This window comes from Corylus avellana, chromosome ca11 (assembly GCF_901000735.1).
Source record: "Corylus avellana chromosome ca11, CavTom2PMs-1.0".
Lineage (NCBI taxonomy): Eukaryota > Viridiplantae > Streptophyta > Magnoliopsida > Fagales > Betulaceae > Corylus > Corylus avellana.
Window position 1 is genome coordinate 5,017,635 of NC_081551.1, and position 13,644 is coordinate 5,031,278.

Genomic DNA, 13,644 nt, shown 5'->3' on the forward strand with positions numbered 1-13,644 from the left:
CAGATAGCGGTTAATCGGCGTTTAATAACGACTTGTCTTTTAAGCCCTAATAAAAACTTCACCAACTCATCAATCTGACTACCCCTAGAGAAAACTCCGACAATTATTCCAACAATGGCATTTTTATTTTATTTTTTCATATATTATATATTTTGTCTTTAATATTTTTTAACAATTTTTTTTTAAAAAAACTTTTATTATAAGTGATTTTGGAGATATTTTGAAAGCTTTTCTAATGTTATAAACTTTTTTGGGAAAAATATAAAAAAGCCTCTCAAACTACCAGTCGTTTTCGATTTAGCCCCCCAATGTTCTAAAAGTGATAAAGTAACCCCCAAACTACCAAACTATTGCATTTTGGCCACTCGTTTAGTCAAAACCGTTAGTTTGGACGGACACTGCAAAACGACGTCGTTTTGTTATGGATAAGTTACTACAATGCCCTTTTATGAAAAAAAATGGAAAAAATTTTAAAAAAGCCCCTCAAACTACCGTTGTTTTCATTTTAGCCCCATAATATTTAGAAAGTGATAAAGTAGCCCCCAACAAAACAACGTCGTTTTTCAGTTTCCGTCCAAACTGACGGTTTTGACTAACGGAGTAGCCAAAATGCAATAGTTTGGTAGTTTGGAGAGCTACTTTATCACTTTTAAAATATTATGGGGCTAAATCGAAAACAGCCGGTAATTTGGAGGGCTTTTTTTATATTTTTTCCAACTTTTTTTCTTTTGTTCTTACCCAAAAGAGTGACTAGTCACTTTTTAAAACTCAATGAATTATCTGTTAAAGCTCTAGACCACATGAACAAAAAATGCATTTGTCCCTAAAAGAATAGCGAGCACAAATGTTGCATTTTTTTTTTTAACAGTTTTGAAATCACAATTTCTTTCAAACCTTACATTTCAAAACTGCTAAACCAAACAAATCTAAATCCGTGAAGTAATTCTAGAGGCCTACTTGTGTCTTATTTGTGTTATACTAAAAATGATGTGGCTATTAAAATCACTATTGAACTTGTGATTTATCATTATTAAGTTTTTATTCAAAAGTAGTTTTAATAACCACATCATTCTTTATAAGATACAAGTAAAATACAAATAGGCTGAAATCCGTGTAAGCAAAAATGCGTTCTCAAACATGCTCCCCTTTTCATTTTGGTCGGAAATGAGAAAAATACTGCAAAAATCAAAATAATTTAGAGGCATTTTTTAGTCAATATGCCCAAATCATTTCAATTTTAATGCACAAGAAAAGTAGATTCCGATATGTTTTTTATAATTACCGTCAATAGAAGGCTTTTTTTGTCATATTGTAGGCTCATGGAAATCTTTGGCAAAGAACTGAATCACTTATGAACAGATTATACATTTAAAACTCTCATTCTTGAATAACCCAAGATGAGAAATGAGATTATTAACATTTTCAGAGCAGTTCAATTCAAATGTGCTTTTTATAGGGGGCAATATTTTTCTCTAATTAAACTCATGCACTTTATGCCCTAAAGTTTGAGCTCTTTTTTAATTTAAATCCCAATGTTTAAAAATTGGCAATATATCCCTCTAATGTTTTAAAAATTTTTAATTCAGGCCTTTCGTTACTAATTTTCATCAAATTAGACAAAAATTTTATAAAATCACATAATTACCGTTATTTTTTTTTTTTAATTTCTGTCCTTAGACAAAAATTAGTAACGAAATATCTGAATTAAAAATTTTTGAAACATTAAGGGAGTGCATTGCCATTTTTAAACATTAGAGTTCAAATTGAAAAATCTCTAAAACTTCATAGGGCAAAATGAATTTAACCCTAAACTCAATTTAATAAATTGACACGTATTCAAAAACAAACGATTTATATATACAAGCATTTTTATATGCTTTATTAAAAACATATCTAAGAATTAAGTTTATTTTGAATACACGAATTTACTTTTACCTATAATTATCGGGTTAAGTGTTTAAAATAATTGATGATTAAACACAGTATCAAACACGGTATCAGTTTAAATTGATTTGAAAGAATTTTCTCTAAGTGTTTAAAGAAAACTTTATCCTTTTATAAGGTAGGCAGGCTCATGGAAATATTTAGCCTAGAATTAAGTTTTTTTTTTTTTTTTTTTTTTTTTGGAAGGGGATAGAATTAAGTCACTTAAAACTATGAACATGCTATAGATTTTTAAATCATTCTTTGAAAAGTGTTATACACTCAAATTAGGATTCAATAGTAATGCATAAAAAATCTAATTAGATATATAAAAAAGACAAATGTTATGCTTACAAAATAATTTACCAAAAAAATAAAATAATTTTCCATATTGAAAAAGACATGAATTCAAATATTGTAAGAGTTTATATATATATATATATATATATATATATATATATATTTTGTAAACTTATGATTTTTTTTTTTTTTTTTAAGTCAGTCCAAAAATGAATTAATTAATATTGCAACATTAATCTAATCTAAGACTGACCCATATGCAAATCAAATTAGCCATCCGAAAGGCCTAAATTATGGCCATTAATGTAACACAGCTTGAAAACTTACAAGAAATTCCCATTTATTTTTGCATATTCTCGAATCTCGACCCACAAGAGATCATCAGGACAGCTCATGAACAAACCATTTTATTATAAAATTATAATATCATACCAGTGTATACAAAATGCAGGGAAAAAGAACTCTCGGAAATTAAATCATGTACAAACTGTTAGAGAAAAGATCGAAGATTTAAAAAAGGGGGAAAATTTTAAGCAGAGAAGAAGCCATCAAAAGCAGCGAGACTGATCTGGGTTTTAGGTTCCCGAACCCACTTGGCAAGCGCCATCTTCTTCATCTTCAAGCTCTGAGCCATGGCTGAAGCGGAAGAAATCAAGTGAACAATCTCACAGTACTCTTCTTGATCAGCGGCGCCACCGCCAGCCTTTCTGCTATTCTTGACCCTCCTCTCGTACTCCTCCGCCACCAAAATAGCAATATCCGCCATTTCTTTTTTTTCCTCTCTGAAGAAACTTTTGGGTGAAAAATGTAGTGGGGTTTTTGAAACCTGGGAGTGGTGGACTGTGGACAGAAACGTTGGGTGGGGGACCGTATTTGAAGGAGAAGACAGGGAAGTGGAAAGTGGATAGGGAGTGGATAAGGCTGACAGGTCGCGACGCGTTACATTTGCTTTGTGTTTTTTTAATGATGTTTTATGTAGTTGGTGGTTTTGGACGTGGTTTACTGCTTCCCATGGAAAAGGACGTCGTACGCTACTGTTTAAAATAATCTGGATTGTTTTTAGGTGGTTGAATCGGATAGAATTACGTCTAATGAAACGGATATTCGAATTTTTTTTTCTTTCTTGTGCAAATATGTCAAAATAATAATAATAATTTTGATCTCCATACAATTTTTTTACAAACCAGTCTCTAAAAGTGACGTATTATTTAGCAAGTGATAAACACATTCATTTTCAAGGCATAGTTTAATCAACTGGGGACTGTGCGTTATGAAGCATGGTCACTGTTGGAATTTTCTGTCTTCCCTTTTATGAAAATGTCAAAAAAAAAAAAAAAAGGATGAGAAACATATTTTTTTAATATATAGTATGTGTTTTTCACATGTCGCTTTTAGAAACTAATTTGTTGAAAAATCACATTTTTGAAGAATACTGAGCGGTAGTCAAAGCTAACCCTTATATCAGTCATTATTAAAGAAAAAAAATCAAAAATTGTTTAAAACTGACACGTTAGTATTATTAAATAAAAATATGGTATATAAAATTATTCTTAATGTACCACTGAACCTAAAAATTTAAAGTAATAGTTATATTAATAATTTATTCTTATGATATACTTTTTATGCTAGACTTAATTATTATTTTTTTTAACAAATAGCAACAATGACATTCTCAAGTTTTTTTTTTTTGAACGTTCACACAAAAGGGAGAGGAAGATTCAACCTAAAGACCTTTGCTTCATTAGATCTAAGAGTTTTATTTATTATACTTAGGTCAATCAACATAGTCATCTCAAAACAACAACAATTAGATATTTTTATTTGGCTTTTATTGTTAGAATTTTCATTATATATTTAATCATATTCTTTTACAATGGTCTTATAATGTCGGTGAGAAAACCACCAAACGAAACTGTCGGTGCCTTTGTATTGTCAATTTGTCAGCGGCCGCCCACTATATGGTAATCTTGCGTTCTACCACTCGGTTTTTAACAGTAGCATTTTTTTGAAACGTGTCTCCTGCTCATTGGCCCTCTACTTTTTACAAGCCAAAAAAAAAAAAAAAATTGTATGCCTACACAGTCATGTTCAACAAAAAGATTGTTTCGTTTGTTTAAGTATTTTTGAGTATTTTTTATTTATTTTTTATTTGTAGAATTATTTTGATTTGATATTAAGGTGAAAATAATTTGGAGAAACTTCATTTTGGCCCCCTAAACTTTCACTCGATTTTACAAACCTTCCTTGAACTTTCAATTATTCTCAATTAGAATCCTTCAGTTAATTTTAGTCGTTAAAAATACAAAAAAAAAAAAAAAAAAAACCAAAATGTCATTGATTTTTTTTTTTAAATAAAAAAACGTTTTGGAAGTTAGAATTTTATACAAAAGTCAGGGGTATAAACGTTATGTAACGTTTAAAATCTGATGGAGGAATCCACATTGAGAGTAATTAAAAGTTTAGGAGTCCAAAATGAGAAATTTGAAAGTTCAGGAGGATTTGTAAAATTGAGTGAAAGTTCAGGGGGCCAAAGTGAAGTTTCCCCAAATAATTTTATTTTATTATTATTATTTTTTTTTTTTGGTATTTTTGTGTTTTGGGTTATGTGTTTCATATTTTTATAAAATAAAAATATTTAAGTAAAATGACAAAAACCGAATATTATGCCAAGTAATGATAGATAATATCTTTTTATCTTCTATTTATCTTCTTAAAGTTGATATGGCTTTCAAAATTACCATTATATTAAAATTTAAATATGATTCATCTAAAATTTAATGATAATTTTAAAAGTTACATCAACTTTAAGAAAAAAAAAAAATCCAAATCATTACTTTTTTTTTTTTTTTTTTTTTGGAAAAAAATCCAAATCATTACTCTATTATGCCTCAAGCGCCTGCTTTCCCTTTGTGACAAAAAATGTTAACATTCCAAAGGGCATTCACATGGCCTGTCACAGCCTCAATCATTTCATGTAAAGTTTATCTATCGAAAGTAAATTTTTTAACTATCTATTATGAATCTCAGATAGATTATCATAATAATTGTCCAAATTTACAGATATTCCAGGATTTACTTCTTAAATTGTTACATTTTATCGTAGAAAGTCTTCTTTGTATATGCAGTTCTACAAAGTAAAGTACACGTGTGACATTGTGGTTTGACAAGACTGAAAGAGACTTCTATAAATCTTCAGTAAATCGGTTGAAGTATTCTTTAATTTTGATTTTAACAAAGTGTTTTGGACCCGTTTGGCAATGAAGTGGTAGGTGATTTTTTTTGTTTGAAAGTGATTGATGTAATTAGTATAAAGAAGTCTAGAATTTTTTGTATGAAAAAATAAAAAAAGTTGTGTGCTACTATCGTTATTAAATTAGGATTATGATCTTCAAATCTTTATGTATCTTCTGATTGTTTATTTTATTTAAGTTAGTCTTTATTTACATATAAGATTCCTTTATGATTTAGCTTTAATTTATATTCCAATAAAAGTTGCTGACTCAGCTATTGCTTTCTTATGTAATATATATAATGAATCCTCTCTTTAAATGGTCTATGTTATGAATAAAGGAATAAAAAAAAATTAATCTCAAATCTTGTGTTTGAAAGGTCTAAATTCCTTTATAACATAATTTATCCCGTTACGAACTTAAGTTCTTAACATTTTGTTTTGTAGTTAATTTTTTATTTAAATAATGATAAAAAAAATTATTGATGTGATATAAAAAATAAGAATATTAGAGTTCAAAAAAAAAAAAAAAAAATTAAACTTTGGCCGGTCCACTGCTAATCGGGCCGTAGTAGAGATTTGGCGAGAATTATTTAAACAAAAAGCTAATAATAGTCAAATAAATTTGCCTATTATAAACGCTCGTCACAGTTTTGAGACTTTCTAGAATCTCATACACAATGTCACCTGTATAATTACCCCCACCCCACACCCACCACAAAAATAAAATAATAAACGTTTTTCTTTCAATTAATTATATTCATCTTACTTTTTTATATTTCTAACATTCTTCTATTTTTATATCACATCAATCACTTTTTTATTATTATTCAAATAAAAAAAATCACTACAAAACAAAAAAATTTCATTTTTCATACTAAACACTTACTTTTTCACTTTTTCAAAAAGATCATTTTTTTTTTTAATTAATCAATTTTTGCTACAATATCGAACCAAAATCGTTTAACAAACACACCCCTATTTTCTTACTAAAGTAATAATTCCATAGCTTGTTGAATAAAAATAATACAACCGTCGTAAATGTCGAGGAAAAGCTTTACAAACATTTAATGGCAAATTCTGAAAAATATATATATCTGTGACAAGATTATAGCATGAAATGAAAGTATCACTAATATGCCTGTTGTTAGTTATTGGAGGTAATTTTTATACCTGGTTTGTTTCTTACACTTACTGAAGGGGAAGTAATAGTAAGAATTTCAGAAACGTTTTTTCACAAATTATCATTCACAATTATACATATATGACCAAATGAAGAGTGCCCTGGAGCTCTTCTTAATAACTGCTAAAAACTTTCGCCCATTTTTTACTCCCTTTGAATTCATAAGAGGCCAAGTGTTTTCAGCTGTTGAACATGCTCCGGGGGAAGAGGCGGGGGAGACCAATCAGATCCTGTCATCTCGCCATCAACGTCCTCAACCACATATTCCTAGCATACCAAATTAAACCAGTTTCACCACCAACACCAACGATTATATGATAGTTTTAAACATAAGTGGCAGAAGTATGTCATAACTGAGTAACGCTAGATAATATATCTTTATCCTACAATTGTCCAACATTGCTGATGGAGTATAATATATCTTTATTCTAATGCCAACACTTCTAATTAGACCAAAAACTGGATCCTTTTTGCCCTAGCCCCTCCTAAAAGTTAATTTTTCAACGACTTCGCTCTTATATGCAGCTATAACTTGAGCTTAGTGCACCATTGACTGTTATTGAGTCTATCAGCAAATAGAGAAAAAAAGAAGAAGAAAAACACGAGACGGGTCATCTGTACTCACCTTTGTTAGCATCCTTTTCGCAAGTATGTGATAATGCCGTTGCCAGATTCGCTGTCCAACCATTGTAGCCACCAACACGCTGTAGAATATCCCAATCACAGTAAAAAGTCCCAGAACAATCAAAGCCATTATAAATAATAATGGTAGCCCTGCTTCACCAGCACCTCCTAAGCAACCACATTCAGTTGCCATACCAGCACAACTTTCAAAGCATGTGGTACAGTCAGTCCACATACAGAGAGTACCAGGTAAGTGACAGTCTGCACACACACTGCAACAACAGAGAGAAAAATTGAATCCCCTCATTCACCACTGATCTGAATTTTTTATTTTTACAGAGGTAATAAGCACACAACATATATAGCTTATGAATTTACGTAAACATCAAATGCATTTCTTATGTACAGGTATTAATGAATTTACATAAACGAGATTTTTACGAGGAAACCCTTTCAAAGTAAGTCACAAGGCCCAAAACTTCAAGACTTCATTTCTCAAACATCGGTAGCAAGACAAAAAGTTAAAAGGATATATTCATGTCATTTTGAGGTTTAGAGTGAAGGTCCATCTAGCCAGCATCATATAGGGGTTTAGCATCAAGCAAAAGGCCTAGCCAGCCCACCAAAGCCCATTTACAACATTTACCAGTCTCCAACACATACCTGCCACCTGCCCACCTTAAAAAAAAAAACCAAAAAAAAAAAAACACCAGAGAACAATGTGGCTGCTGTGACAGCAAATCCCCCGTGCTCGTTGCCAACACAGTTATCACAGACAATGCTGGTGAGTACACCAGCTCAACAGCAACGGATCCACTATCACCAGTGGAAGCACCTGGTATGAAGAAACCAATCTGCCACCACCAGCTGAAGCCGAAGCCGAAGACGAGAGACACTTACGAGGAGACAGAGAAGCCAAAGTAGCATAAGAGGGTGCGATTGAGGAAATGGGTTTGGTGACAGAGTTGAAGTTGGTTGTCGCTCACGGAAGTGTGAAGCGCTTCTCAACTAGCATTAAACATTTTCCACGCTCTCCCTTATGGTTTTTGCAGTCAACAGAAATTATTTTCGGATTGACCACCCATTTTACGCCGCACCAAACACACAAAAGATGAGAAAACATTTTACACCAAAACAAACGCGACCTTAGTGACTGTAGAGTTTCATTATATGTGCATTGAATGTAAGTCTGAAAAGCAAAAAGGCAACCATTTTGGTTGGTGTGTTGGGGGGATCAACGGCATGAATAGACATACAAGCATGTATTGATTCTCATAAAGCACTAAAATCATCCTGGCATTCAACTCTTCCCCTCTCACTTACACATTACACAAAGGCATAACTGAGGACAAGGTAAGAAAAAAAGTAGAATAAACTGAAAGAATCACATGGTAATAATTAAAATGATATAGCAGCAAACTTGACAGCAAGAATTAAATAATCATCAACAACCAAGTCCAAGATTCAAAAACACACAGCAGAATCATACCCAGGTTGACAGCAACAAAGGCATAATTCTCGACAAGGCTGAGCCAAATCATTGCGCACTCGTCGATCATAACAAGTAATAAAGCACCCAGACAGCCCAAGCAGCGCAAAAAACAATAGAGCTCCTGTAATCAACAATAATGGTGCACGAATTACCAACACTAATAACAGCATTCAAATATTCATGCAAAAAGGTAAAGTGACAGTCAATACATATAGCCTTGTCATCAGTCTCAAATGAGCACATAGACACTTCCTACCATCAATGACTATTCAATTGATTAATTGATAACCATTTCCCAAGCTAAAAGATGTCCAAAGATTCTAGTCGTAAGGAAATTCACCAGTCATCAACTACCAATAAAGGTCAATTACTGCACCTCCACTTTGCCACATCTACCATTTACTTGGCACAAAAAGATAAGTTTTGAGTGTTGTAAACGTCATAATTGGTTGTCATAGAACCTATCACCATTTTTCTGTAAAATAACTAATAACTTTATTCTATACTTTGGAGCATTAATAACGCATGAAAATCGTCCCAACATGTTCTCAGGTCCCCCCTGACCCTATAAATACAATCATCTTGGTCAGACTCAATGTACCATGTTGTAAATATATGCAAGCGACCACAGAAAAATATATGACCAATTCACAATGCAGATTAATGAGTGACCCAAGATAAAATCACATTAATGAATTTACAAGGACAGTATATTGACCAGCATTGTTCATGATAAACATACTGCTATATACTTTTAGAAATATTGGTTAGGCTCTTAAGATCTTACCACATATGTAATAGAAACTAAACTCACTATCGAAACCCCACGCCTGACGAAGCCAGAATTGCTTGAAACCATCTATAAAATACACCAAATATGCCAGTGAAGCAATCACCTGCATAAAATGGACATATAGACATAGGAACCAAAATATCAATTATGCAAGTTATCAAGAATGAAAGAATAAAAAACTCATCTAGAACTAGAGAGAAAATGGCGTACAAGCTGAACGGCCAGAAATATAAATATAATATCTCTTGTCACAAAGAATCGAAATTTCAAGGTTCGCCATTTCCTATCAGCAGCAACATGAACTCTCAAATGGTAAGGGGCCTTGCAGGTTGTGCAATGAGCAAAAGCAAACCCTTCCTGCAGAAGTTAACATGAGATTCGGATAAATTAAACATAATAGCAGCAATTCCTAAGGAACATGAAGATACATGCTGCAGAAGTTTGTGTTAATGAGCAGCTTATGCAAAGATCATCAAAAGCTTAACTCACGGTAGATAATCTTACTTTAACACGTACATCCATCATGAAATTGGCAATTCATACATGTAATAACATAATTTGTGTGTTTTATGTGTCTATTCACATGTGTCATGGGGCCTGGGATTCAGCTTGCCAACATGACAGTTATCATACCGTGCAATATGTTGCAAGGTGAACCTCAATTCACTTTAGCAAGCAACAAGAAAATTTCACTTCATTAGCCTTCATAACAGATTTCCACATGCAGCCAGTCACATTTATGTGAACATGAATAAAAACATGATTCTAGTTTGCAACTTTTCTTCCCCATCTTTGCACCCGAAAACAATTACTTTCAGAAATTTCTAATAAAAAAATTACTTATCCTTTAAAATAAAATAAAAACCATGAAAGTCTGCTGGTCTATTGTTAGAGGGCAAAGTGGGTTTAAACCCAAAAATGTTAACACCCCTTCTATCTCTCTCTCTCTCTCTCTCTCTCTCTCACTCACAGAGAGAGAGAGAGAGAGAGATTAAAAAAATAAAAAAGGAAAAATTAAGATCACTTTTGCAGAAAATGTTCCTTAGATAGAACAAAACTTTTTTTTGATAAATAAATAATTCATTGATAAGCGCAGAGGGGGGCAACCCTAGTACACGGGTTGTATACAAAGAAAGGCCCCACTATAGGCAAAAATAAGAATAAAAATCCACAAATTAAGGCAAAGTAGAAAATTAGGAAACATTAAACGTCCTGGCCCAATTGAATAGGGTCTTGACAAACACGTTTTTCAGCTCCAACTTAAGAATAGTAGACTAGTGGTGTAGAGTATACAATTGAATGAAACTTTCAGACCACTGACAGATGAGTACATGCTCTGATGCATATTAGACATAAATGACTAGAGGTCTTAGAATTTGATAAATATGGAAAGATCATATACTGACCAGCAACACTGGGGTTCAGTAATTTAGTTGGATTACAAGTAACTCACATAACATGATCTAACATTTTTTTTTTTGGGACGAATAACATGGTCTAACATATTAGCTATTTCTTGAATCAATGACTAGCATAAGAAACCTTGGAATGACTATGCTCCAATTGGTAGTTTGAATAAGAAGGTGGAAATAGGAATAGGACCCATACCCTTACAGCTCGCCAATGATCCAAACATTCCCGGTGTACATACTTTGAAGTTCCTTTGCACTTGCAAGGAGCTATAAAATCCCTACCTGAATGAAAAGGCGACGATCACAAGCTGATGAGCCTAAATTGTCCCACTAAACTCTAAAACACATTTAAACAGCAATCAAAGAAAAGGATATATATATAAAGCAAAAACTAACAACACGAATATATTCATGACCCATAATTGTACAAAAATTCTACAATATTAACATTTAATCAGAGAAATCAGCGCAGTTCTTTTCACCAACGGACATAATTAAGAGAGACTCACATAGAACTTTTTTTTGGTAAGTAAAATTGTATAAAGAGATTCACATAGAACTGAAGTACTGCTTTCATGGTTTTTCCTAATCTTTTGTCTGGGTGCTGAGAAAATTAAGAGCAAGCAATGGTAATTTCATATTAAGCGCTCATCCTAGCTAACTCAAATGCAATTGGTCCCCTTAGTTCACTCAAATTTACATTTTTAGGAGGCAAAAGCAACAATAAACAAATACACGATTCAACTCCTAACTTCTATTCAGTTCCTCGAGCAAAACCCAATACAGTGTTGCCCCTAACAATTTGCAAAAAGTTACATTAGCCTGATACCTTTTCTCCTACAATTCACGTTAATGTAAAAAAACTTCACAGAAAATTAAGAAAATCAATTTTTTTTTTTTTGGGAATTCGGTGCTCCACCAAACTGAAACCTAATTCGATGCATTTCGAGCAAGAAATATGACCTATCGAACCAGAAGCGAAAGTTTAAGGAAACAGAATGGGAAATTACCATCAGTTTCGAGGCAAATTCTGCATTGAATTTGTTCGCCCGGGCCGGCCTCGAGGTCGATCTCGCCGGGCTCGGCGATCGGCGACGGAGGGACGAGAGGCGAAGAGTCCGAGTGATCCACCATTGGATTGCGAGAGAGAGAGAGAGAATAAGCTGTCGAGAGAATTGCAGGGCAATGGGTTTCCGCCTCAAACTATGAATTCATGAACAAAAACCCTAATTCCTAATTCCCTCTCTCTCTCTCTCTCTCTCTCTCTCCTTGACTCTCTCTATGCGTGTGGGTGCGATTGTGCGTTGGTCTCAGAAGAAACTCAACATCGATGACGCTTCTGATGACACGAGGAAACACAAGAAAGTCTCTGTAATCGTGATGGTGGAGTTTGGAATTTGTGGTTTTACGAATTTGGACCTTTGCTTTTTTCGTTTGACTAGTTTATCCCTTCACCTCAATTTTTTTGGTCACTGAAAAAGTACAGAGTGAATTTTTTTATAAAAAAAAATATATCAATCCCTCAAAGTATTATTTTAAAAATTCTTTTAAATTTTAGGAAAATTTTCAATTTTAACTTTTGAATTATCACGCGTTTAGATAAAACACTTTAAATTTTAAAAACTCTCAATCTAACCTCATGAACTTTCAATTTGATTCAATTGACCTCCTCCGTCAGATTCAATCGTTAACCTCTAACAGAAATTACTAAAAATACCAAATTACTTTTTGAGTTTCTTTTTTTTATTTATTGTAAATTTGACAATTAAGGGTAAATTTAAAATTTTATAAAAAAATTCAGAGCTATAAAGGTCATTTTATCACATTTAACATTTAAAATTTGACAAAGAAATACATTACATCAAATTGAAAATTCATAAATTTTAAATGAAGTTTTCCCTAAATTTTAATATTCAAAGTTTAAAAATCGACGATCATTTCCTACAAAGTAACAAATTGTGACAATTTAATCCATCCGTTTAAGTTTTTCCGTCTTTTTGTACCCGACTTTTTAACCACCTAAACTCCAAAAAATGGAATGCTTATGAAATTAAGTGTTAAAAAAATAAATAAAATAAATAAAGGTGGTCAAAACGGGTGTACATTGCCTATTTGCCTTAGAGCATTCACATTCGCTCACCAAAATATCAGTTTTTTCTATTTTATTTATCAACTTTTTTAAAGTAACTACATCCAACTTAACATTTTAACTATCAACTTTTAATATTTTTTTAAAAATTTATTATTTTTTATTCTTTATGTAGTTTTACGAGGAATGAGATAAAAGTTTAAATGATTTTTTATTAAATAAGAGAGGATAAAATTATTTTTTTATTAATAAAATTATACATTGTACTGTAACTCCTCAACAAACTCTTGAGCTGAATGTGAATGTTCTAAGACGGCCAACGGGTGATATAACGATTAAGGAAAAAACGCTAGTCACATCTGCGCTATTACCTCAAAATGATTAGTCAATTTTGAGTTTTCCTATAATTCATTATAAAGCCCAGTTTCTTTATAAACCACCCACTTTATGTAGACTTATTCTCATCTTCTCAATATGGAATCGGGGTGTTACAAGTAATCTTTGCCTCACCACCTCCACCATCGCTCTACGCAATGGGCGGTTTTGAGATACCGCCCACCGGTCCAATGCAGGCGCAAATACCCACACCAAGATTGAAA

General features: G+C 32.4%; 1 protein-coding gene across 1 annotated transcript; it reads right to left on the minus strand.

Annotated features, from left to right (window-relative positions):
• Positions 1-6,568: 6,568 nt before the first annotated feature.
• Positions 6,569-12,304, minus strand: LOC132166764 (uncharacterized). Its single transcript, XM_059577644.1, has 7 exons — positions 11,967-12,304; positions 11,153-11,238; positions 9,755-9,901; positions 9,539-9,647; positions 8,749-8,872; positions 7,261-7,531; positions 6,569-6,902 (listed from the first exon to the last, which is right to left on the minus strand). The coding sequence occupies exons 1-7, from the start codon at positions 12,088-12,090 to the stop codon at positions 6,795-6,797; spliced, it is 969 nt and encodes a 322-aa protein (XP_059433627.1). The 5' UTR covers positions 12,091-12,304; the 3' UTR covers positions 6,569-6,794.
• Between the last annotated feature and the right edge of the window lie 1,340 nt (positions 12,305-13,644).